Genomic DNA, 26,531 nt, shown 5'->3' with positions numbered 1-26,531 from the left:
GTAAACACAGTACTATTGATATTTCACAGCTTGAAATGTCAATAGTTTTCTTTTTGTAGTTCTTAAAAGCATCCAACTTTAGTGCGTTTATATATATAGTATAGCTATATATATAAAACTTTATACATGATACAGCTCCAGACGGGATGGAAATGCTGATTTGCTCACTTTTTCAAACTCACCGTTTTGCATTTAGCTTTGTATTACTAGAATAGGGGTAGTATTTTTGAAAAATTGTGCTTCCCATCCTCAGTTTCTCCTGAGTTGAGAAATATCTTCTTTGTTCGGTGCCCACCAGTGACAGTCCTGTTAGCATAACTGTTAGCAAAGATGGCGGACACTGTTTACATTCAGGGAATGAGGTTCCATTAGCAAGCCTCGGACCAAGTGTCACTGGTGGGCATGTAACAATAAAAAGAATGAAGATAGATGATGAAATGAAAAAATACTACCCCTATTCTAGTAATACAAAGCTAAATGCTAATCGGTGAAGTATTCCTTTAACAATCTTAACCGGAAACTGGAACAAAGGCTTTAATCAGTGGAACGTTTAGATACACGGACTGGAAATTAGGGGAAATCAATGTTTTTCAAGCTGAAAAATAATGAATGCATTTCACAGAGGATTTAATTTAATCATTTGTACAGGATTAGATAATAATCAGATTATGTGTCCAGATCGAGAATGAACATGACGACCTATAATAAATTCATGTCTGTTGTTCAGTGGAAACTTTTCTCTGTTGATTCTCGTTACATACATAAGAGCACACGACAATGCAAACATGGAAGGAAAGCTAATCTGTTGGTTTCCAAACGTGCAGAGGCACAACTTCACCATTCCTTCGCCTTTATTTGTCCTTAAATTGCTGACCTAATTCAAACTGTACTTAACTGTTTGGCTATGTTGTTGTTTTTCTCTCCCAACTCTGGAAAGAATAACGTTAATATCGTTAAAAGCTGCTATGAACCTGCTACACAGAGGAAAAATCAACAACAACAACTACAGGCTGTGAAAATATGTAGATTTTTTGCTTGTCCACAATAAAAAAAAAAACTAAAACTACAAAGGTGACAAACAAAAAGTCTGGAAAGTCAGTAAAATGCAGCGAAATGTTCATATTGACTTGTATTTGGTTGACTAAAGCAGACAATCAAGAGTATAAAGTATTGTTTAGAAGCAGTAATGTACTTAAACTGACAGATACAGACCCGTGTTGCACGTTAAACAACTCAAACAAAGTTCCTTATTTTGGGGGGGGGATCTGTTTTTGATTTCCAACTCATTGCTCCTCAGCCAAATCTACTATACATCTAGGCCACTACGGCCTGACCTACTTCGAGCTTCCTAGCTTTATATAATAGTTGAGAGAACAGTTACATAATCACAGGAGGAGGCCCTGCCTGCCTGTCATGTGTCTCATCATCACAAAGAGCCAGCAGCAGCAGCAGCAGCAGCAGCAGCAGCAGCAGCAGCAGCAGCAGCAGCAGCAGCAGCAGCAGCAGCAGCAGCAGCAGCAGCAGCAGCAGCAGCAGCAGCAGCAGCAGCAGCAGCAGCAGCAGCAGCAGCAGCAGCAGCAGCAGCAGCAGCAGCAGCAGCAGCATGACGAAACACAGCATGATTTTCTAAGCTTCCAGACACAAAATGTGTGTCATGCATAAATAACCATTGATCTATGTTATGGAATTTCAATACAAAGACATTCATTGAAAACATGTGTGTTGGATGTGAAAAGAAATTATACAATATAAGTACAATAAAAGAACATAAGGACCGAAAACAGACTTGCTTATTTGATCAAATCTGGATTTTCGTTAAGTTCCTTATATTTCCAAATAATGCAATTTCTGGTTTTGGTTCAGTTTTAAACTGCGCAAATAATATTCAAAGCAAGAAATAACCTAATTTCAATTAATATTTTAAAAGGGAAGGGGGATAATATATAAGAACAACTTTAACCATGAATTAAAGCAAAGTAAGAACATACATCAGTTTAAATAAATATAAGGACAAAAGCCCTTTTTACTCTTCAATTTTACAAAAAACATGCTACAATGCTATTAATTTTAACTGGACACACACACACACACATCATAACCTGATTTTTGTCAACTCCGTCTGACACAACAAAAAGTATGTTATTTTGTGTGTTAATTGAAAGTATCTCCTTTTTTTTCTTCTTTTTTTTAAAGACAAAATGTGATGACAAAACTGATGAAAAAGGATGATTACAAATATTTTAAACCTTAACCTTACCTACCTAACTTATTTGAGGCTTATAGCCCTCATGGGCATATTTTCAGATTTTGGAGCACTTTTCTGCTCCGTCAGCTTAACATTAACACTATCAGATATAAAACCTGACGGAGTTGACAAAATAAAGTGCTTTTCCAATTGAATCATGCCATATAAACTGTAGCCATTTTGATTTTCCTCAGCAATTATCTGTTAGTATAGTTATTAGCTAAAATGCCAACATTTATTCCACAGTTCTTAACAAAGATGGATAACAATTGGAAGATAAGTTAAACAAACATTGTTTGCTGAAAATATTAAAAATACATAACTTATGAGACAGTGTCCTGCTGCTGCATATAAATATATATGAAATTAATTTCATGATTATACACAGGCCTTACTTATTACTTAAAAATAATGAATGTCTTTATTTTAATGCAACCTTTGACTTTCCAGTGTAGGACATGTTGTATTTTTTTGTGTAAATCGTTGAATTCAGTTGTGTGTGATATGAATGGGGAAGGAACATATAAGTTTATACTTCTGTCTACTGCGTCAACAAACAAACAACATCAAATCAAGGTTCCAGTGATAAGTGAACAGTCTGAAAAAAGGCTGGCTGCAAAATATTATAAGAAGAAGAAGAAGAATAAGAAGAAGAAGAACTAGGACAGCACGCAGTCATAATAGGGCCCTCACATCCCCACCAAGTCTAGGAGTGCAGCAGTTCAGTACGACAAACGCGCTCGGGACAAGTTTGCTCATTTACAGGGTCCAAATTGCCAAATGGACGCAAATAAAGTGAAGGATAACAATACGCTCCTCACACAAATTTGTGCCAGGAGCCGTTTTGGCCCCTGCTATTCACTGGGTTTAAATATGGACATGCATATACATCATTATATGAAAAGTAAGTAATGAAAATGATTTGTAATTAAGATTACTAATTACTACTACTACTAATTACTACATTTTCAGGAAACTTTCAATACAATTATGAGGGAATTATGAGTATTTTTACTCAATAACGTATTGCATTTATTGAACGTACAGTTAAGATGCACGATTTATGAAGAAAATGCACCTGAAATTACTGCAATAATAGCAATAACAAAATAATTCACAGTGTCCCACTGGCATAAAAGAAACATTCTGGTTTTCCAACATTGGAAGCTGAGCCCACTCACCATAATCTCTGACCTAATTTCAAAGATTTGGACAAATCCAGACGCCTTATCAATGACACGAACGTACAACATAACAGATGGTGAGACAGAGAGGCCTCATGGTTCAATTACCCGTCTGATATTGGTTATTAAACCAAACTATAGCAACAGAGTTGCTTCGCGACAGTGTGAGTGGATGCAGGAAATGTGATACAACAGATCCATATTATTACAACAAGACAGAGAAAATTCAACTATCCATAAGGAGCATCTGTACTTATAGAATAAGGAAAATGATTCAAGAACCAATGTTGACCACATCTCTAAATACAGAGAACACACTATTTTTCCTTCATATTTTCTTTCAGCCACAGCAAATATTTCACCACAGAACTTGTTTCTCATGCGGAGAATTTGCCTGAAAATGACTCACCGTCATATTGTCACATGGACCTCAGCTGACCCCCTTTTAGCCGTGTGGTTATTGACTTTTTATCAAGTCGCTTTTCCCCTCATGTCAACGCTGTGGATGTTTTTGGAGGATGTTTGACGTCATTCTCTGAAAGCATTTCGCCAAACACCAGGGGATTTTGTGTGACTGAAGCACAGTCATCCTCTCATCGGGTTAAATAATTGACCCAATTAGGAATTCAAGCTGCATGCCGAGATATTTTCCTTCATGACACATGATACAACTCCATTTTGCTGTAACTGTAACAGTAAGAGTGAGTGAAATCACACTTGCCCTCGTCTTACCTCATCTTCCTCTCTCATGCCGTCTATGAGCTCCATCACCTTGACGAAGTGCTGGCAGCGGAGGGAATGATCGACAGCGTGAGTGGGAAGCACCTTGTGCTGCCAGTGTCTCCATTCCCACAAAGACAACTCTCGGGACGGCCGTCCACTTTTGTTAAGTTCCTATTATTTAAATATTAAAAGACAAAATAGAAATAAACAAAATTCAGTGAAATACAAGCATTCCCCAAGCAACTAATGTATGAATAAAAGGAGTCCATATATATATGCTGTAATGTTTATTAGAAGGTATTACTGCCTCAAGTGAGGTATGTTGCTTGACTATAATTTTTTTGAATTTTTCGTTTTTTTTTATTGTGTAGATGGATGTTATAGCTACTTTAAAATATGCTTATATGCTTTGTTTATACTGTCCTAAACTCTTTGTTGGTGGGGTTTGAATGCATATTTCAATAGCTGTAATATTGTAAACGAAGAATCATATTCAAAACCAAGGCTGTGGAAGTCTTGGAATACGACGGACCACGAGAGGGTTAACTTGTGTTGATGTAGACTGTTACCTTTATTTATTTATCTATTTAAGTAAGTAAGTGCAACTGGAGCTCATTAAGTGAATTCTTTTCTTCTTCATCTGTGCAGAAGACAAAAATTAAACGTCGGACAGAAAGACCAACCTGAGGTGGTGCTTCGCTGGGTATGGACATGAAGTGCGACTGCTTCAGGGTCGGATGAGCGTCATCCTCTTGTAGTCTCAGGGTGGACGCCCACGTGGAATAATCTGCGCTGCTCAGGAAGCCGTCCGACGTTGCCCTGCCCTGCCGAACTGACACAGTCGACACACAAGCTTCAGAGACCCAGGTCTGGTTCTTCGATCGAGGGAGCATTTTTCACCTCTTGCTGTACACTCACCGGCCAATTTATGAGGCACACTCGTTTGACTGCTCGTTAATGCAAATATCTAATCAACCAATCACACGTAGACATGATCAAGACATCCTGCTGAAGTTCAAACTGAGCATCAGAATGGAGAAGATGATTTCAGAAACTGCTGAACCACTGGGTCTGGGACACACAACCATCTCTAAGGTTTACAAAAAATGGTCTAAAAAAATTAGAAAATATCCAGTGAGGAGCAGTTCTTTGGGGCAAAAATGCTCTGATGATACCAGAGGTCAAAGGAGAACAGCCAGGCTGGTTTGGGATAATAGAAAGGCAACTCAAATAACCACCTGTTACATACGACGGGCTACAATAGCAGAAGCCACACTGGGTGCCACTCCTGGCATTATATAAGGTGTTCTGTGTACCTAATGAAGTGGCCAGTGAGTGCACACTCCTGCAGAGATTCTTACTCAGGTTTTGAGGGTGGATGAGTGAGACGCGTCCCTCAGAGTGGGACCGCCGACCTCCACCAGACGACCTCCTGTTCTCCCGCTGGTCAAACTGGCCACACGTAATGTGCATCTTGTGCAAGGTGGGGTTTAATCCCTCCGGCAGCATGCGAGGACTGCTGGGGTACATGTGGAACCCAGTTCTGTTGCCAATGATGGACTTGTACACACTCCGCTTGTTGCTCTGGCTCTGGTTGTACGTCTGAGGGTCACAAAAGCTACCATTTAGATGATTTTGGGGACATGGTCGCACGAGTCAGGACATGAGTATCACTTTGTGCTCTCGCCGACACTCACCCTCTCCTCACGTCCCTCAGCCAGGATGACAACAATGCGTCCCTGGCGCTTACGTCCAGTACGTCCCATCCGCTGCACAAGGCGGATCGGATTCTTCTGCGCATCAAAGCAGACAATAAGGTCAACCTCTCCGATGTCCAACCCCTCTTCCCCGACACAAGTCGACACCAGTGTGTTAAAGCCTCCCTGCCGGAACCTGTGCACCACCTAAAGCGTGAGTGACAAGAGAAACAACGCTATAAATACAGTGGTTCACTTAATAATAGTGTCTGGTCTGTTTTTAGCACATGCATGACTAGACTGTACATGCAAGCACATTCCTGCATTGTGTATTCAGGTGAAACGGAACACAATGTATGCGTGAAGAAAGAGCGATGTCAGGCACGGAGCAGTGAAATCACAGACTTTTTTTTCTACTACTGCGTGACTATGTCATATCTACTATAATTACTATAATTTAACCTGCAGTTAAGCTTTGATGAATCAATAATACATTGACTTTCCAGGGCTTAACACTTCATAATAAGATTAATTATTCAAGCAGGTTTGGACATTTATTACTGGAAAATGTTATAACGAAATTGTTATGGTTAAAACCACCAAACGATAAGTGTCATCACAATAGTTAGACTTTACCTCCAGCTGTTCCTTTTGGGTGAACCCTTTGACCCCCTTCCCAGCTGAGGCCTGGCCCATGAAGGTCATGACCTTGATCATCGGGGCATGGCGGTTCAACATGTCTGCGATCTCCTGAACGCTTTCCCGGAAAGACGAAAATATCATCACGCGTGTGTTTTCTGCCCGAAGACCTGAACCCAAGAGAGAGAAAAATGAACAAACACTTGAACACAGAGAACATCTGAGATGTATTTTGATGTTTGCTTTCAAGTTTAGGATGAAGTTAAAGGTTTTCTGTGTGTACACGGACAAGGACATGGATTTAAACTACGTCAATGCAATGCTTTTTCAACGCTGTCATTAGAACACAAAGACAATTATTCATTCATATCAACGTCAGAACAATCAGTCACAGCACTGAAGTAAGTTAATCACCATTACAGTCTGCTGAGCTCTCGGCCCACAGACTGAAGTGCTGCAGTACGACCCCCTCCAGTTTCTCCAGTTTGGGGTGACTGTAAATGAACGGCTCATCTGGACCTAGAAAGACAAATCACAGAGGACGAGAGTCAACCGGATGCAGGTGCATTGGTACTTTCGAAACAAACCAAATTAAATTACTGCAGTGCATAGATTTTAAATATAAACAAACCGGGGTCAAATTAGTGCACACAATGCTAATTAAGCATCGTTAGTTAATCAGCTCCACACAACTCTATCTGTGTTTCTCAGTATAGTTGTCGTTAGCTCTCTTGTTGCCTGGTGACGCACCCACACTGCACACAGAAAGCGATTTATTTTACATCAAAACAAACACAAGCAATACAGCGCGAGTTAAAGGAGGCAGCTGCAAAAAGGCTGGAGTATGAATGAAAACACAGCGGTTTGACGGAATAGATGCCGTTTGCTCCGCCCACCACTGTGCTGCCAGTATACACACTCAGGTCTGCTAGTTTTGCTTGATAAAGCCTATTTTCAGATGAAGGACGCGGAATACAAACGATGATACATCCTTCCTGTTTTACGTAGACCACGCAGAGGAAAAATAATGACGTCACGGCAACACAAATCACCACTGTTGCATACTGCAGCTTTAAGAACATCAAGAACAATGTTGTGATGAGTAAAAAGCTCTCATACCAGCAGATGGCTTTACAAACATTGCTTCCATCTCATGGTAGAGGTCCATGAAGACGGGCGTCCTCTGCAGCTCGTTCCTCGCCCTGGACATTTCTGAAGCAAACGACACATGAACAGTGCTCAATCCAAATCACTCACTGTATGAACACAGGGTATGTGTGCAGCCAAATCAGTTACAGTAAGATGTACAAATATGAGGAGGGTAAGTGACCGACCTCTGGAACCGTCCATGATTCCCTGGATGTAGAAAAACAGTGATCGGAGCCCCATCTGCATCAGCAGCTCATAGCCATGGTACAGACTGATGCAGAGGGCAAAGTCGCCCTCCAGCATTCCCAACTGTGCTCCCTGTATAGGAAAGAAGGACATGACAGCTGTGAGAGGACTGGTCACGTCAGAATTTAAGATTACGCAAACATTAAAGACTCCAAGGTGTCAAATAATATTAAAAAGGTGAAGCCTATGTATGAGACTCTATGCATGTTTCAATGTTATGATTGTACTGCACTACATGCTAACGCCACCTGCCAGTGAGGCCGAAAGGCTGTGTATCATATCATTTAACGCCGTGTCGCACAAAACAGCACATGATCCAATCATTCACAGAGTCCGTGCCTTGATTTGCGGAGGTGGGTTTTTGCGAAACTGGTCCCTGGCCAGGATGAGCTGGTATTTGGTAAGAGTCTTCAGGTCTTTGGGGGACATCACCCGGTTCTGGACCAGACGAGACATGAATTTCTCCAGCACCTGTACGGAAAAACAACACACCATATGTAGGTCATCGGTAATTGGCCATTTCCTGTGTTGGGGGTAATGTCGCGAGCATCCTGCTGCAGTAAACTGAAAAATACACACACACACACACACACAACCTCTGCGTGACCACTTTAAGATACTGCTTTATTGATAGAAAAGACCCTCACTTCAACAAAAGACACTGAATAACACTATAATGTGTTGGATTCATTCAGCCTCTCCCTGGCCTCATTTCTTCATAATGGGAGAAGAGATGGAGGCAGTTTATCAAACAGGCAATTTTGACAATATCTATTCATCCTTCCCACTATAGATAATGGGAGGCTGCGTCATTACAATTCCAATTGCAGCTGAGAGGAGCTGCTGCTCTGGAAACCAAACAGAAGAAAACGCTGCCCTGAAAGAAAAAAAAGGGGGGGGGGGGGCTCACAAGCAATTTAGTTGTTTTGATTTTGTCAAAGGATTTTTATGAAATGCACACAAAACTTAATTAGGTGTGATGCACAAAGAAAGTATGTGAGCTTAAGACAAAACAGAACACAAAGACAGAACCTATTTAAAATGAACTATTTTAATAAAAAATAAACCTACTCTATTTATTTTACACTAAAACTTTTACTTATACGTTGACATTTCCCAATCACCACTGACGATAATTGATATTAAAAAATAAGAAGAAAGAATAGAAATGTTTTTCTCCCGGAGGTGAAATGGGAGCGAACTTCACAAGGCTTAAGAAGACAAAAGAAAAGGTTTATATGACCACCTGTAACTCCTCTGACCTTTAAGAAAACATCAACAGCAATATCACCTCGTCCTAAATGTCCTGCTTGAGCCCATTTTTCATTTCACATGATATGTTTTAAGCCTGAGGGTGGATCACTTAGACTGATTGCCAGAGAAGATTTCACCTTAAAGACACAATTCACATGACATTTCTAATACCAATTAATCTGTTTCTGACACAGAAACCAACAAAAACAGCCAAGAGCTGGTTAACGACACACAATCCACCCTCACCACCACCCATATCCCTCTCTAGTGAACTGACCAGTGGTGCACAAGGTGGGGATGTGTATACAGGATTCAGAGCTGGATTATGAGATTAGAGAGGTCAAAGTCTGGTCGGAGTGAATGTAGAGTGAATTTCAAAAAAACTGAAGAAAAGAAAACAGTATGCCGTTTCTGTGTAACCGTTTTTTTCCCTGTACTTTGACTAATCATATCCATAGCCTTTTTATTTTGTTATATTACTTCAGAGAAAGCCAAGAAACCAGAAAAACACACAATGATGATCCAAGAAAGCGAGTTCAAACTCCAAAGATAACGTGACATCACAATGTTCTTCAGATCCGATGTCAAAGGGAAAAAAGGTGCAAAACAGGCAAAAAAATCGCTATTTATTAGGTGAAAACAGAGGTGTGAGACCAGGCGATGGAGATGGAAAAACAAAACAAACATGGAGGAGAACAGTTTCACAAACACTGCTATGAATGGGAATGAGGGTATTTTTTTTCATGTGTTCACAGACAAGGGTAATATACAGGTAAAATTGATGGTAATTATTACAAGGTTCCAGAGGAAAGGAGACAAGACAAGAAGACAAGGAGACAAAGTGAGAAGAGGGAGATGAGATGAAATTAACAGGAGAGGAGACAAGGTGAGAGGACAAGAGAGAAGAGGGAACAAAAGTAGAAGAGAGGAGATGAGAGAGAAGACAAGAGGACAACTTGTACTGAGCATGCTCGGTAGATGCTGACAGCTGACTGGCTGAAGGGCATGGAGCTAAGTGACATGGTGAAGTCAGTAGATGGCTATTAATAACTGAAACTATCCTAAGCTGAACTAGTCGGTCGTGTACGTTGGCATTAAAAGGGACTTGGTGTGTGTGTTGTGGTGATAATGTGGGGTAAGAGGGGGTAAATAGGGGAGGATAATGCATTATAATCATTGACACGTTTGGGGGCAACAAGATGAAAAGACAAAAGAATAATTGTTTGGGGCTGGAAGGATGATATTGCATGGGCTATTAAGCCTGCCTTACCAATAGAACACACACACACACACACACACACACACAGAATTATATAACAGCCTCTGGCTACGTGCACGTTGAAGGCTGCAACATGGTGGTTGGATGTTGCAGTAACACAGACTAGACTAAATCCTGCCCCGTCTGTTCCCTAGAGCGCAATTTCAAGTTTGTTTGTTTTTTGTTTTCTGTGTCTGTAAAATGCTCTATTTATTATTTAATTCATTAAAGATCATTCACTGTGATGAAAACACACACACACACACAAACAAAACATGTACCAAAGCGGCAAAGAAAATTCATTACCATCATCTCTGCTGCTACATTTTACTTGGATGTGTGTATATGTACCTGGACATACACATCTAACACCCATCCTGTCAATAGGGAAGAGGGGATAGTGGAAGAGGTGTATATAAATAAATACACTAAAGTGCATCCTTAAATGAGCATGTACATACAAAAGAGACTTTTGTTAAATCTGTAAATACACAATACTAGAAAGTTAATATGTATTTTTTTTAAGTAAGAAATGTCATCAATTCTTTTTCATTATTATAGTGTTAAATAAAAATCAGAAACCTGGTTTGTACAGCGTTTAATTAGTAGCCTATAAAGTGGTGGATGAGGGCGTTGAGTGCGCAGGAAATGATTAGATAATAACAACTTTACGCTTTAATAGGTACACCGGTTCAACTGCTTGCTGACATAAATATCTAATTAGCAAATGTAAACATGGTAGAGAAGACTTGCTGAATTTCAAACCCAGCATCAGAACGGCACAGAACGGCGACTTAAGTGAATTTGTACATGGTTGTCTGAGTATTTCAAAAACCGCTGATGCTACTGCCGCGTTGATGTCAGAGGAGAATGACCACACTGGTCCGAGGTGAACGAAAGACAGCGTAACTTAAATAACTGAAACAGAAACTAAACCATCTCTGATCGTGCAAGTTGAAGCAGATGGTACGCAGCAGCAGAAAACCATATCGGACACTATATTATTAGGTTACACGTAATACTTACACTTTGTTTGTCTTTTGCAGTATGTACAGTATTTGTGCATGACGACACATTTTCAATGCATTCTGCAGCCCTAGTTTCAGGGGTACACCCTGGACAGGTCTCCAGTCCATCACAGGACCACATGAAACCAGCCACTCTCACAAGTTACAGCGCCCAATTTGCCTCATTCCCAAATCTGCATGTTTAGTTCTTTCTACTTGACAGAACCTGGTGAGATGTGTGTACCTGGGTCGGGGTCTCTGTAATGAATGGTCTTGTCCAGCAGGAGAGAGGAGGAGGAGTCAGAGGATGACGCAGCGTCACATGGCCCGCCCTCATCCCCTATAAACACTGTAGTCACCGCCGGAGGAGACCAGGCGAGCGTCGCGCTGCTCAGCGGAGGCAAAGTAGCCCGCTTCGGTTTTCTTTTGTTTATTTGTTTTTTACGCATTTAAAAAGTAGGGTGAGCACTTGAGTATGTGTCCTCATCGTCGTATATAACGCACCGAAGGTAGTTATGCCGAAATGCGTCTTAGAAAGCTTTGCCCTACCCGATTTTTGACCAGAAATTAGTCGTCGTCCTACCGAGTTTTGAAGAAAAAGGCTCAAATTCAACTTCGCTTTGTGAATAAGTGCAACCTACTTTTCATTTTAGTCAACAATTTTAAGTTAATTCTTCGTAAAGTATCAATCTCACGAGTAGAAATGGACCGAGGTGGCTGTCAGATGAGCGGCGGCGGCGGCGGCGGCGGTGGTGGTGGTGGTACTGACGGCAGCGGGGGCGACAGAGGTGGGATGATCACGCTGGAGGATCTGGAGTCTTTCTCCGAAGATCGAATGTCAGACTCGGGCAACGGCAGCCTGGAAGAGGAGGCAGAGATCACGCAGGAAGACGACGACCGGCTGCTGCATTACTGGCAGGACGTGGCCAGGGGACACCAGGTGGAAGTTGCTCAAGGTAAAACTAAGTAAATAATAAGCTAAATATTGACACTAACAGCCACATATACAAAGTAATGACTTCGCTTCTTTATAAAACAAACATCAGACCAGTAAAAACAACTAACCTTTGACTTATCTTGGGCTAGCTAACCATTGCCCTAGTTACTGCAGAGGGGACAAAGTTAGACCAGCTCCAGCCAAGTCAACACATCCACTGCCTCTCACACTTTAAAACGCTATTCTATTCAATGTAAGGTCACATACATGACAAACAGTACAGAAGTACGAGGTAAACAAAGCGTTGTTTGTCGCCTGGTCATGACGCCACTGAGGGAATCTTCTCGTAAAATACACAAACATTACAAATACTACCTCCGTTACTGAAACTGGAGAAAAGTCTAATAAAATAATGTACTGCTTGTACACTTTGTTGTATTTTTTTACATGGCTACAACCCATAACTGATTATTAATCATTTATTATACATTCATTGGCAACTATTTTGATAATTGGTTCATCAATTTCCGTAATTTAATTTGGTTTTATTGAGGGGGGTTATTTGCTCCTGTGAGTGTAAACTGGATATATTTGGTTTGAGGACCAAATAAACTGAGCATGACATCATTTTAAATGTTTGGGAAACATCAACCTACATTTTATGGACACACTTACTAAAAGAAATTGTTGTCTAATAATTGTCAGATTATATACAGTGTATATATATATAAAAAAGAGTTAGTTGCAGCAAAACAAAAATAATGCAGATAGATTGACTTGGCCTGATTATAAAGCTGTTGAAAATCACTAAACTGTGGCTTTTTAAAATAATTTTGTCCATTGGGTACATTTCTATGTATACACATATTTCCACTACCCTAATATCCATTCTGGCTATGACTGCATTGAAAAAGTAGAATGAATAACCTTCCAAGACTTGACTACCATAATACATTATATTGAGAAAAAAATAGAAAGATTGGTTTGTTTATTTTTGCCTGATCTGCTCATTCAGGTGGATGACACAGGAGATCACTAAGGAATACAGAGACCTTTAGTCCGTGGTATGCTTCACATTTGCCTCTACGACTGTGAAGACAGCAGTGTGTGGGTCCACTGGACCATGTGTTTTAATGTCAGTGCACACGTGTGATCTATTAATCGTGACCCAATTGGAATGTGGTAAGAGTTGCTTGACCATGAACTGAAAAGATGACCAGTGTGGTATCCGAGTCTGACGTCAGCATGTAGTAGAGCTGTCCCTTATCACTGTCAAAGCAGGACAAATGTCTGTAGGTTATATTCTTGTATTCAGAGCTTCTGTGTTTGTTATGTTTTTGAAGCAGTGATATTGCTTTTCAAAGAGTGGATTTACCAGTATGAACCACATAAACAAAAGAAAATAAGAGTAACTGAGAGTTCCACAGACCGACTTTTCTTGGCCATTAAAGTTGATACCTTAAATCCCAGTATTAGGAGTCTGTTTTGAGTCTGGAGACAGCTACGGCTGTTTGGACTCTAAAACCTTCTTAATCTAATTCATAACTGCGGATCATTGGGCTCACAAATCTGGACAAACATCTGGACAATATACCCCAAAGGACTAAATTGTTATTTGTTTCACAGCAATAAATACATTTTCAAAACACTCACATACAAGTTTATTTATGTGCAGTTTTTTAAGTGTGGCTGAAGGTGACAAAAAATTGTCTCTTTAACATTTCATATGGTCAAAGTAAAAGCATTGATATTTACCTCAAAACTTGTTCAGGTTTAACACTTTATAGGAAAAAAATACTATCATTTTATGCATTTGGGGGCAGCCTGACATACAGGTTATGCTATTTGTCATTTTTCTTAGTGATTGTCTTCAGTGCAAATCCTTCACCACCACATCCACACAGCCCTCAGACCACTGCACTAACTGAGCACTTAATAAATTAAATCACTTGCATGGGCTTTCTGACTCATGGGGGATTATCTACCTGGCCTAAACGTGTACTCGGGTTGTAGCTGCTAAATCCCGCACTACAATAGTGAAGCTCAGGGAACTGGCCAACACCCTTTTGCTCTAATTAGGATGGAGTCAAATGGAGATGGGTGTGGTTGATTTTCAGCTGTTAACATATAAACACCCACTCTATAAACATCATTGTTTACGATTAAATACTGTCAAAAGATACCACCAAAATAGAATAGAATATGAATATATTAATTATCGAGGCAAATGAATTTGCTTGTTTCTGAAGTGTGTTAGCAGTTCATGTTAGCAGGTATGGACAACAGCACTTTGGCATAGTAGTGGTTTCTTCCCGTCCTTGTCTCCCATATTGAAGATACCATCTTTATTTTTAGTCAGTTTATTGGCCAAACGGAGCCACACCCCTTTATCTGTTATTAGTAAACACTCAAACACGTTCACTTTGTTCGTGGTCAGATGATGGATCACCTCAATACCACAGATTCCTATGTCAGTTGTCCATGAAATTGTAAACACAATGTGTGTAAATGTGTGGGGTAATTTGCCTCTATTATAAAATATCAAGTGTCACAAGAATCTACTCATGTCACACCTTCACTCACTGTTAATTAAGGGAGAACATTACAAGGTAGACATGTAAAGTACAGCAAAGACACTACTGTAGTGTGCCTCTGTTAATACCAGTCTATATCTGGCCTTGGGCAGCTTCCATTAGTGCTACATCCAACAGCTCCAATAAAGAGTGACATCATGGAGCAGCACTTGGCCAGGTCTGCCCATCTGTCAGCCTTCTTTCACACAAACTATCTGCATCACCTTGGAGCCTTGGAAACTCCCAAGTGCACATAATATGGTGTGAGTGGAGATAAGTTACAGTGTATGCAGTATGTAAAAATGTAGGTTGTGCTTCATTATATGACAACAGTCCTGTGGCTAAAAACACCTGCTTTCACTTTTATAAGGAGAGTTTGAATCTTATTTTCTACATGTCAACAGTTTGTTTTATTATTTTTTTTTATAGATCATGATTTTAACTCACTGAGCACTCTTTGTTTGTCTTCTGACAGATATGGCACAACCCATTCAGCAGCTAACCAGCAACAACGAAGGACGCAGCAATAGGGAGCACATCCCTTTCAACGTCCTTGGACGAAGAGAAAAGGTATCTACTACTGACATTTGCTGCTTTAACGATGACAAATAAATGATATAACCCTTGCTCTTTGCATATTTTCATACACGATAAGACAAGGAAAAAGGTTTTAGAGACTGAATTACACTAGTTTAATCTAGATGAAGCCAATCTTAGTTATTTGTCATCACTCCACCATGACAAGCCTTTTATAACAATTAACTGTTGGATCCAAGAAGCCGACAGCGATGCAAAATGCCCAAATCAACTAAAACACATGATCTTGTAGGAACAGTCTATACAAGACTCAATTTTGAATGCCATTGTGGTTTTATGATGTATATTTTGTCCTATACGTGAACTTATACACGTGTTCAACCTTCATTTTAGTGTCCTAATTAAAAGGAACTGGGTTTTAAAATATAAAAATATACTTTATATTACAGCAACTCTACAAAGATGAACACTCTGTTACGCACAAATAGTAAATCAAGCCTCTTAAAAAATGTGACTCAAGACAAAAAAGCCATGTAAACTCCTTTGGGGGGCTTATAAATTAACAGCGCTAATTGGATTAACTTGATTTAATTAGTTCACTTAAAACCTGGGTGGACACCCTGGTTAAACAAAGGATAATGACTATTCTTAAAGTAGGTTCTAGTGCCGTGTGGCAAAGTAGCACGTTGACAGCAAAGTTTGGAAACAGTGGGGTTAACAGTATGATCGAGAAAACCTGTTTCATAAGACCCCCTACAACAAACAATTGATTCGATTTTTATATTCTCCGATTTCAGATTCAAAAATGTTAATATATGTAGGTGTATTTACGCCTATATGATGGGAAACTGGATATCTTTTCAATCAATAATTAACTCTGAAAATATCTTTTGTGACAGCCTTGATAAAGCCTTGCTTCATCATATTTATTGGTTTTTTTTCAGTGTGGGAAACTGCTTTATGAGAAACGCCACTATGAAAAGGGCCACTGGGCTTGTATAACCCTGCGTGAGGACACTTATGAGCAGAGCATCTGTTATGGTTTTATGAGGATAATGAAATATATCTGCCAGCAGAATTCCTTAGGTGAGTCCACAAACAAGGAAGCAACCAGCACATGCAACCACAGTCTGACCTTTTGAATGCCAGCTTTGGTCCACTTTTTATTGTCTGAGGAAAATCTCCAATCCAGCACATGTAATAATGGCGGCTTCTATTTTTGTTCCGTAGGTGACTACTTGGGCATGACCCTCCCTATCGTGACAGTCGTGCGCACAAATGAGAACCATTCTGTGATCTCCCATGAGATCACTGTGGCATACTACCTTCCTATTGAGCATCAGGCCCAGCCCCCACAGCCTTCTGACGGCGAGATCTTCATAGATGTTTGGCCCCCAATGATCGTATACACAAGGTAAATGGAGAATGGAATAAAAATTGCTATTGTCACAATGCCAGGATATAACGAATTAGTGACCAGCAGGGCAAGAATCATTGTTGTTTTTCTGCTTCCAGGGCCTTTACTGGTCCCACCAATGAAGTGACCATCGTCAACCAGATCGATGCCCTGGCAGAGCTGCTGGACACTCCTGATGCTTGTGTCAACGACTCGTTCATGGTGGCTGGCTACACCAACCCTGCTCACAGCAACCGTCAGAATGAGATCTGGTTCCTGGAGCGACACTGAGGAATGACCGTACCTGTGACCTTGAGCCCATAAAGAGTCCCTAACCCTGTCCCAGGTCATCTACAGCCTCAGGTGTGATGTCCTCTGTAGTCACCACCTCAACCTGAACCAACCACAACAGTCTTGATTTAAAACAACTTAACCATTACTCGGATCTTAGTGAATTCTCGTTAATTTCCATACATCGTCCTTTCATCCATAAACCACTGCCATATGCTCATGGACTTAACCCAAACGCTAAAGTAAAGTGTAGCATTCATCTCCTGCTCCTACACTGTGATGACTTAAACCATTCCTAGGCACAGTATTCTCTTGTTACATTAGAAATAGCTAGCAATCTGTGAGCTCTGTACCCATTGAGCTTGCAACATGCAACAGTGCATCTTCTCTAAAGCAGAACCAGGCTCCAGTGAATATGCAGACTCATTATAGTCTCGTTTTGTTTGTTGCATAGCCGCAACATGTTGTAAAGTGGGGTGATGTTCAATGTTCAACATAAGAAAAACATTTCTCCGTCATTCTATAGCTTTCTGAAATGTCTCTATTGACATGCTGTTTGTATTCACTATAGGTCAAAAGTCTATGTAATGCCAGTCACTACATATGTTGCTAGTAGGTGCAATATTTGACTGATAACAATAGTCAACACGCCAGTTATCACAGTTGCTGTGCCACTGACCTCATCCTGTTAGTGTGTGTGTGTTCAGATGCAGATATTGTTGTTTGGCGGATGGAGCGCGCAGCACAGCCTGACAGACAACATTCAGGGTAAAACTGATGGCTGGAAACATAAATACACTCATCACAATAATGTAGACAAACAAACACGCATGAATATAACCTGCTCATGTGTGTTTGTGTATGAATGTATAGCCAACAGGGTGAAAACAAATGAATCCCTACAAGAAACCAAATGTTGAAAACTTCTACTGCTGAATGACAATCATGAAGTACTTCGATGTACATTCTTCTCTTCTGGGAAAAAAAAAAACCAATGCATTCCTCGTGTTTCAAGGCACACTCACACACAGGAATAGTATATACCTCTTTCTCATGCTCTTTCTTTGGCTTCTCTGACTCGATGTTAGCGAGTAAGCATTCACTGCTATATTAAGTAATACTGCTGCTTCTGTGTAGAAACGGTGTGACCAAGAACATCTGAGCACAAAGAATACCTCTACTGTGACTATACTCTTATTAGATAGATGAAAGTTAAATGCTGTTTTAGTTCAATCTTTATTTAAAGTTCCGTCATACGGATATTTTGACGTCAAAGTGAAAGATGTACATTTATATTTGCTATATTAAAAAAAACAAAAAAAACATCAGACCAGTATAATGCAACAAAAATAAAACATCTAACCAGCTACACTTTGAGTTCAAAGAAATGTCTCTGAAATAAAACTGAAAGTTGAACCAGCCAAATCTTGTTCTTAGGACTGGGGCATGAAATCCATGAGGCAGGAAGTTTTTATTATCATTATTATTATTATTATTATTATAATGAAATGTGTAAATATTAAACAGTAAAGCTCAAACTGAGAGGAAATTGGTTTAATCTTATTTAAACTGCAAAATAAAACAGTGAAGTAAGTTTATTATTGGGTTGGGAAAGTTACCGAGTCGGCCTTTAATTGGCATTATGTCATTATATTGACATTAAGAAAATCACAAGAATATATTAAGCATTTAATGATTGATGAGCTGATATTACAACTGTAGCGTGCAAACACTGTCAAAGCTATGATACAAGTAGGTTTGTTCCCCCTTTCAAAACCTGGTTATGTGGGAACATCACGTCTAAGTATCTAATTCGTTTTCCTTTTTATGTTTCGCTTAATTTTGTTTTTTTGCTAAAGTGTGAGTACTGTGATTGAAGTGCAGCAACAGCAAGAGCTACTGTGGTTGTCTTTGTGCAATAAAACTGCTTGTCATTTGACATCAACAGTGATACTGGATTTTTTTTTTTTTTTTAAGGTGTTACTCACACTTATGGTCAATTTAAAGTGTCCTATGGTTTTGGACTGTGGGAGGAAACCGGACTACCAGGAGAAAACTCAGATACAGAAAGGCTCTCAGCCGAACCGGGCTTCAAACCAACCAATACACCACTGTGTGGACACATCCAGGGTTACCATTAAACAATGGCGTTTAGAACAGCTGTGGCCATTTATAGTCCCACGAATGCAACACAAAAACAGAATGATGACAAGCATGGTCACATGTAACAAACAAAGCGAGTCACACCCAAGTTTGTTCTGAGACACGTTGCATTAGTTACTTCATAGGAGGATCTAGTTCTGTTACTTGGGATATAGTAACATGACGACCTCTCACAGGAGTGACACACTACACTACATTACAGTGCTTTGTATACAGCGTCTGATCGAGATACAAGAAAAGAGGAAATAGGCATGTGTGCGTAAAACCGCATTAATATACCCATGCAATGTGTGACGAACAGCTTCTTTCTCTGAGAGAGCAGATTCTGTCACCCTTAAGTCACAGATGTAGGAATATTTATAAATTTTAATAAATAAGAGCCATTTCTGGACAATTAACTTTCAGCTTAGACTCGTCTGGCACAGGGTACACCTGTCATTCTAGGGTTAAAAGAATGAAAATGAAAAATTGTCAGAACTTGATGTTGATAGGCTACAACTTCAGAGAACCACACCAGGTTCCACTCCTGACACACTGTTAGCTGTTCTGTGCCTAATATAGTGGCCGATGAGTATGTACTGTATGGTAAGGATGCCTGACATTGATTACACCATGTGTTGTAACCTGTAAAACGTCAATCTATTTATATTCAAAATCACAATGCTTAGACAGTATGAACAGATGCTTCTCTCTGTATTTGGACTGGAGGGAAAAGACAGACCAAAGGCCGTGTCTGCATGATTGCTTCATTTTACTGATTACTGATCCTTAGATTCCACTTGGAGGACTGCAGTCATGCTCATTTTACACTTGAGTACAGTGGTCAAATTAGTACTGGTCAGATGAAGGGAGGGCAGGAGGTTAACAAGCAGGTTGCACGCGCACACACACACACACACAGACACACCTTCTGGTCAGACGTTCTGACTGATCTAACAACTGAGAATCAGAGAGAAGGGGGGCACACATACACACACACACACAACAGGTATTACATTTTCACATGCAGCTGTCACATTCCAGCTCTCCAGCCAGCAGAGATAGATGATGGCGCTGCACATTTAACAGTCTGCACATGCAGCGCACCAACCCTTAGGAGCCCGTAGAGCAACAACAAATCAATTCATTTAATATTCACTGACCCGACATAGACCACGCGGTGAGATGAAAGACGTGTGATGCAGAGAAAACAATTATATGGTTGGATGTTTTTCTTTTACTAAGAAAAAACTGTAAGGAATAACCACAAGATGGCAGCAAAGCAATTTCTCTGTATTGTGGTATCTCAACCAGGAAGGTTTAAATAGAGAAGTAGATTTGTTTACATTAAGTTTTATTGTACTTGTCCACTACTGTGTCACCCCCAAACGTCAGGTGTTAGGATTAAAAGCAAAAAGTTCTTCGGCCTACCTGCAGATAGCGCCCCTGGTGAGCAGAAAGGGCCTCCCCCAGAGGAACAATCATTTTGTCCACGCTGCGCTGGTGGGAGTGGGCCTGGATGTCAGGGCTTTCCTCTGAACGCAGCTCAATGTGGGAGATGAGTAAATTAGAGATCACTGACTGCACCGCCTGCAGGGAGGAATGGCGGAATCAGACATAGGAACATCAGAACAGAGGTTATATTATACAAGTACTGTATTAACCTTATATTGTTCTTACCTTTGCATCCCCTCCTGGAGTTGCACTCAGAGCTAGGACGCGGAATTGCAGAGTCTGGCTGCCAAGTTGTCCGATCACCTGAAAAGGAGAGAGAAGAGCAGGCAGCAAAAATTAAAAATGTAAAACGTAAGTGGCAATGCTGCAAAAAAAAGTCAAGAATTCTTTATCCATCCATCTTATATCCCTTCTATCTAAAGAATGACTTAGCGATCACTTAGCGCTGACATAAAATGAAGGCAATGGCAAGTTGTGGTCATCAGTGGAAAGTTTGGGTACCTGACAGTAAGCGTGGTTGCCCAGTGCTTTATGGGCTTCATCTATCACCACACACTTGACCTGCTGAGCCGGGCAGGTGCCTCTGGACAAATCATTCACCATGACCTGAGGGGTGAGGAAGAAGACACGCTTGGACCGCCATATCTCCTGTCTCTGCTTCGCTGCGGTGCTGCCTGTGAAGTGGGACACGCTCTCTTGTTAATGATGAGTAAAAGGTGGAAGAGGTTTTTGTTTTATCATTAGAGTTCAAAACAAAAATAATGCAGAAGCCAAATATCAAATACATGAAACATCAAAAACTTAACTTTGACAAATAAAGTTGAGTGCATTTATCAATTTTGAGAACAGAAATTAGTAAATTGACACAAATACAAAACAGTTAGTCTACTTATTAAATCATATTAATTAGAAGTTGACCGTTTTTAACATAAAATAGCTAATTTTAACATTTATTAGGACACTTAGGGTCTTCATCAACAAGGCAGTGTCCTTATATGCATGTCAAATATTTTTTTTAATAATCTTTGTGATTAAAAAACGATTTAAAGGTGCAGTGTGTAAGAATTTGTCAGATTTTAGTCAGACTAAGACAATAATTCATCTTTTTTAAGTCATGTAAACAAGTTAGTCTGACTAAAATATTGTCAGTCTTAATTGGACTAACATCTCACATTGGCTGTTTTTCTCTGACGTAAAGCTCAACGGGAAACTGATTCAATACGCACTAGATACAGCGCCACCTACGGAGGCGGAGTCAGACGTACACAGCCAATAAATCGGCTTTCTCCTCCAGCAAGTTGTCCTATTGCCTGTCTTGTGAGACTATGGCTCAAATTAAACTGTGTAAGTAAACGTACTGAGTGACTTCTAAAAAGGTGAGAATGCAGATCTTAACAAACACAACGACTCCTTCGCTCACTCCTCCCTTTCCCCAAGCACAGGGGGCAGGGAAATATGTTGGCCTTTGCATGACAGAAAGGATGTAAACTCTTCAACTCTGTCTGTAGTTTCATCCTCCTTCTCCTTTGGGTTTTTATTTTAAAGCGTTTGTACAAACAGACTTATGAATAGTGCGTTAAATATCTGCCAGTTAACCCTGCACAATGTCACACACTGGACCTTTAATCATTTTTGAGAACAAAATGTCTAAACTTAGATGAATAAGCAATCTACTACTGATCATTTAAAAAAAAGGGCAAAGGTCAGCGCAATTACTTGAAACAGCTGACTAATGGGTCTAACTCCAATACTGGCCGATAACAATTATTACAAACTGTCAAAGATCCGCTTGATTACTTGTCCACACTATTTCTATCAGTCTACCTCCACTTGTTTTGTTACCTGTCAACTCAGCCATGTGAGCCTGAGGGATCCCCATCACTTTGTAACAGGCCTCGATCTGTTGTGCCACCAGGGGTTTCGTGGGAGCCATGAAAACAATCTTCCCTGACGGATACCAGCGGTAGAAGTTGTACATGACCACGGAGGCTATAAAGGTTTTTCCCAGACCAGTGGGCAGACACACCAGTGTGTTGTGGAACAGAGCAGCCTCTGACATCTTCAGCTGGTACTCCCTGATGGGGTAATTGGTGGGGTAGATCCATACCTTAGCTGAGGAGCTGTCAAACCCAGGGAGGTCAGGATATGTCCTGGCACCTGATGGTGCTGGAGAAAGGGCCCTGCTTTCTGCTCCTACTGGGTTGTCATGCTGAATAAAGTTGGTATTATTACATTGCAGGCTCTTTTCAGCCTCGTACACAGCAACAACCATGAGATCATCATCCTCATCTTCATATTCAAACGCAGGTGCGGGCTCCTCTGTCCTCACTGGGGTCTCTGCTGTGAATGTTGACGAATGTCCCGTTTCACTCCATAGAGGGTTACGTGGAGGTTGTGATGGAGCCACCTTACCTGTGTTGCCTGTACTTGGGATTTTTCTCCGCCGCCCAGCGGCTTTATCGCCTTTAGCGCCTTTTTTCGGTTGGCCAAATGTGCTTTGAGAGACGGCGGCTCCCCATGTCTGGAACAAAGTCTTCTGATTTGAACCAGAGTTCATTATCTGCAGCTGTGGCGAGAAACTTTGAGATAAAGTGCCATGTGACGAGCAGCAGTAGCAACATTGCAAAACTCAAAATACTGGAATACTTCCGGGTCAATTCATGTTACCCTTGTCAAAATAAAATACCATAAACGTCGTTACGCTTATATTTCGGATATTCTTTTGCTCAGTTAAATTCAGTTTACATCATAAAATGATGTTTCAGTTTTGTTTGTGGCAATATACAAAGTTAAATGTTCAAATTACCGGCGTGTGCGGTAACATTTCACAATGGCGTGCTTTTAATTTTGTAGTTTGACACCAGAAGTAGATTAAAAAAGTTTTATCTCCCGCTTTCCGATGTAGCGCCGTCACGTTGCCATAGCAATGGACTGGAGTAAACTGGACAAGACACTCGTCCAGTTTCAGGTAATGCTTTTTAAATCTCGTTGTTTTTCCATCTTATTGCTCCAGGATAGTTGTTTACTGTTTTGTTGACGTATAGCTAATTTTTGCTAACGCGTGTTAAACAGCTGATGTTATAGTTGTTGGTGATGCCGCAACGAGTTGCTAATATTGCTACCGTTACTGTACGCATTTCCCTCACCTGTAGGCACGTGCACGTGGATATTTGTTGAGAAAGGAATTGGCCCGTGCGCGAGAAGACTTTGAAGACATCGTGAAAGAGATCGATGGAGACTTGACACACGTGCAGTGGAAGGACACGATTATTATCGCCACACCCCACTTCACTGACACTGTAAGTTACCTGAACTATTTCAAGTACAACTCATTCGTTTCACTTCTTGAATATACTGTCCATAAGTATGTTTGTATACGTTTATAGTGGCTTTAAATTAAGAATAATTTGGGTGTCATATGCTCAGACTAGGCCTTTTAAATGTACTTTAGGCATATATAATTTTATTTCTACATCGGTGTCCTTTGTGTATTATGTCTTACAAAAAATTAGGGATGCACTTTTTGCCGATATCCAATATGCATATATATCGGCAGTGCTTGGGCTGATAACCAAAGGCGCTAGCATAAATATTGATATCGTGCAGATAACGGAAAGACCCATATTGGTCAAATTTCTAATTGTCAAAGTGTGGTCTTGGTGAGCTTTTAAATACATATTTCTCTTCTTTTTAATGAACATCAGGACGACCCATTTCCGCCCAGCAGTGATGTGAGTTTGCCTTCAGATCCAGGGCTAGATGTCAGTGCCAGGCCTCAGAGCCCGGCAGCATCGGCAGCATCCTTATCGTCGGACAGAGGGGGTGATCAGACTCTCCTCTCACAGAGGACAGAAGCTGAGAGGGATGATTCAGAAACCAACAGCAAACCCCATCTTTCAAGAGATGTGGAGGATGCCAGACAGAAGGACCAGGAGGAAGATAAAGATGGAGGACTGATGGAGAGCACAGGAAACTCCACCACCATCTGGAGCAGTTTGGAGCTGGATGTGAGCAACAGTCACCATCACCAGGGTAAGTGTTGTCCTAGTGATGCCTAAAATTGGTATACTAAAAGTTAAATGTATTTGGCAGTAATAGTTTATGCTAAGACGAAATACAATATTGCATGTTGGGGTTTTTTTTCACAATCATATGTCATCTTTATGAACTCACTTATGTCTGCATATGGACGAAAAAAGCCTAAACTTTCATTTTTAAACCTATAAAAGTAGAAGGAAAAAATGCCTACTGACACATTAATTTACACATTTACTTTCAAACCAGTTGAATTGTTAATATCTTTTTATGCTATAGATCAATAATCCAAAATTAAAACAATTTTTAACTGATTTTGCAATGTCTGATTTTTGCATGTGAATAATAGGTTATATATGTATTTTATGAACCCAACCAAACTGGGAAAATAACAGACAGATTAAAAGGTTATGAAGGTAATTATAAGTAAATGTATTATTGTATATACACATAGATGGATGTCTTTATGGAACGTTTTTGAACAGTCTGGTTTGTCTCATGTGAGGCATAGTGTACGAGTCTCTTTAAATTTGCCAACTTATATCCAGGTCTCCGGCAGTACTGCTCGGCTCAGGAGGTGCCCTGCACACCGGAGGCCTTGCGTCTCCATAGAAACGCGCTGACCATGGAGCTGGTCTGGCTACAACAGGCCATTGACAGCAGGAAAAAGGTAAGCGAGAGATGTAGTGTTTCCTACAGTCTTTCAGCAGTGGCAGTCTCCAGCTGTAAGACAATTGCCTCCACTGCAAGCCAGAATTTATTTAGTGGCCTTGAAAACAAGTCAGTACAACAAAGGGTCCAGGAGGAGGCATGTCTCACAGCATTGTTCGTATCAGAATAACAACCGTAATAAATTTTGCGGCAAAGTAGTAGTAGTGCAAAGTAGCCAACTACATATACATGTATTTGAGATTCCTGCAATCTGTTCTGGACAACTAGCGCTTGTGTTTGAATGTGTTCAAATGCATGCACTCATGCTCAGATCTTGTCATTTTGGTTTAACATAAACATAACATCAATTTATTCTGAGCCGCCGTTGTATTGATATTAAATAAAATTCTAGTGTAAACTATATTGTTTCAGCCCTGTATGTCTGTAATAATTCCAACTATAACGGCAAAAACTATTTTCAGATTTGTGGTCGTGCATCAGCAACTGTGTGATAAGCATATTTTTTTTCCTCTCCCTCTCCAACAGTATTTGTCTCTGAAGGACAGACTGACCATGTCCTGACAGCAGAAGCAAGTGAATGTAATAATGTGGGACTGGAGCCTTGACAGCTGTCAGTCAACACGTTGTCAAAGCAGTTTTCTACAAAAGCGTTGATCGTGTGCTCGATGAATCATGTACAGTGTTTTTTTTTTTTTTGAATAAATGTTATTTTTTCTAAAAAACGGCTTCTCTTCTGTTGATTTCCTCCAGTGCGGTGGTTTCACTTATTGTCCTCATGACATAAATCAGTAGAGGCTGAGGTAGTTAACTATTGTGTAGGACGTTGCTCTGTTGAATAGCACCGGTGGGAGGATCCCTGGCTTTAAACAAGTTTGTGTCTTGTTTCACAGAAGCTCAAATTTCCCATTCAGACTACAACGAATGAGCTCTCACTCATCACAGTCATTCTATTAATATACACACGGGAGTCTCCTACTCAGCTGCTGTTGCCTTATTAATGTCGTCACAGAGACGCAAAAAATATAGTAAATAGTTTTTTCCTTATTTCAAATGTCATTTAAAAAGAGGCTTTCAGTAACGACTAACAGTAA

At 40.3% G+C, this 26,531-nt stretch overlaps 3 protein-coding genes across 6 annotated transcripts in view; 2 read left to right on the top strand and 1 right to left on the bottom strand.

Annotated features, from left to right (window-relative positions):
* fancm (FA complementation group M) overlaps positions 1-23,518 on the bottom strand; it is a 34,799-nt gene extending 11,281 nt beyond the window's left edge. For all 4 annotated transcript variants that reach the window (XM_058615953.1, XM_058615955.1, XM_058615956.1 and 1 more), the window contains exons 1-13: positions 22,576-23,518; positions 21,235-21,407; positions 20,959-21,036; positions 20,710-20,868; positions 8,223-8,354; positions 7,823-7,955; positions 7,608-7,700; positions 6,903-7,007; positions 6,486-6,658; positions 5,850-6,056; positions 5,514-5,754; positions 4,836-4,984; positions 4,162-4,323 (exon numbers count right to left, since the gene is read on the bottom strand). In XM_058615953.1, the coding sequence (XP_058471936.1) occupies positions 4,162-4,323; positions 4,836-4,984; positions 5,514-5,754; positions 5,850-6,056; positions 6,486-6,658; positions 6,903-7,007; positions 7,608-7,700; positions 7,823-7,955; positions 8,223-8,354; positions 20,710-20,868; positions 20,959-21,036; positions 21,235-21,407; positions 22,576-23,290 (2,520 nt within the window). In that variant the 5' untranslated portion in view covers positions 23,291-23,518. The remainder of the gene's footprint in view (positions 1-4,161; positions 4,324-4,835; positions 4,985-5,513; positions 5,755-5,849; positions 6,057-6,485; positions 6,659-6,902; positions 7,008-7,607; positions 7,701-7,822; positions 7,956-8,222; positions 8,355-20,709; positions 20,869-20,958; positions 21,037-21,234; positions 21,408-22,575) is intronic.
* soul3 (heme-binding protein soul3) lies at positions 11,762-19,075 on the top strand. The gene is made up of 5 exons (XM_058615970.1): positions 11,762-12,358; positions 15,388-15,482; positions 16,394-16,535; positions 16,680-16,863; positions 16,965-19,075. The coding sequence occupies exons 1-5, from the start codon at positions 12,106-12,108 to the stop codon at positions 17,134-17,136; spliced, it is 846 nt and encodes a 281-aa protein (XP_058471953.1). The 5' UTR covers positions 11,762-12,105; the 3' UTR covers positions 17,137-19,075.
* A 70-nt stretch (positions 23,519-23,588) lies between the features above and the next one.
* iqcc (IQ motif containing C) lies at positions 23,589-26,124 on the top strand. Its single transcript, XM_058615978.1, has 5 exons — positions 23,589-23,701; positions 23,886-24,032; positions 24,438-24,765; positions 25,317-25,438; positions 25,966-26,124. Exons 1-5 carry the CDS (start codon positions 23,660-23,662, stop codon positions 25,999-26,001), a joined length of 675 nt encoding a protein of 224 aa, XP_058471961.1. The 5' UTR covers positions 23,589-23,659; the 3' UTR covers positions 26,002-26,124.
* Positions 26,125-26,531: the final 407 nt, after the last annotated feature.

This window comes from Solea solea, chromosome 18 (assembly GCF_958295425.1).
Source record: "Solea solea chromosome 18, fSolSol10.1, whole genome shotgun sequence".
Taxonomy (NCBI): domain Eukaryota; kingdom Metazoa; phylum Chordata; class Actinopteri; order Pleuronectiformes; family Soleidae; genus Solea; species Solea solea.
The sequence above is the reverse complement of the archived record's forward strand: the minus strand, read 5'-3'. Positions and strand labels throughout refer to the sequence as shown.

What these genes read in the sequence shown, in the direction of transcription:
- soul3 (XM_058615970.1), top strand. Translation starts at nt 12,106, where the DNA reads ATGGACCGAGGTGGCTGTCAGATGAGCGGCGGCGGCGGCGGCGGCGGT. An exon ending in CCAGGTGGAAGTTGCTCAAG is followed by an intron (nt 12,359 to 15,387) that starts GTAAAACTAAGT and finishes GTCTTCTGACAG; the next exon opens with ATATGGCACAACCCATTCAG. An exon ending in CTGCCAGCAGAATTCCTTAG is followed by an intron (nt 16,536 to 16,679) that starts GTGAGTCCACAA and finishes TTTGTTCCGTAG; the next exon opens with GTGACTACTTGGGCATGACC.
- iqcc (XM_058615978.1), top strand. Translation starts at nt 23,660, where the DNA reads ATGGACTGGAGTAAACTGGACAAGACACTCGTCCAGTTTCAG. An exon ending in CAACAGTCACCATCACCAGG is followed by an intron (nt 24,766 to 25,316) that starts GTAAGTGTTGTC and finishes ACTTATATCCAG; the next exon opens with GTCTCCGGCAGTACTGCTCG. An exon ending in CCATTGACAGCAGGAAAAAG is followed by an intron (nt 25,439 to 25,965) that starts GTAAGCGAGAGA and finishes CCTCTCCAACAG; the next exon opens with TATTTGTCTCTGAAGGACAG.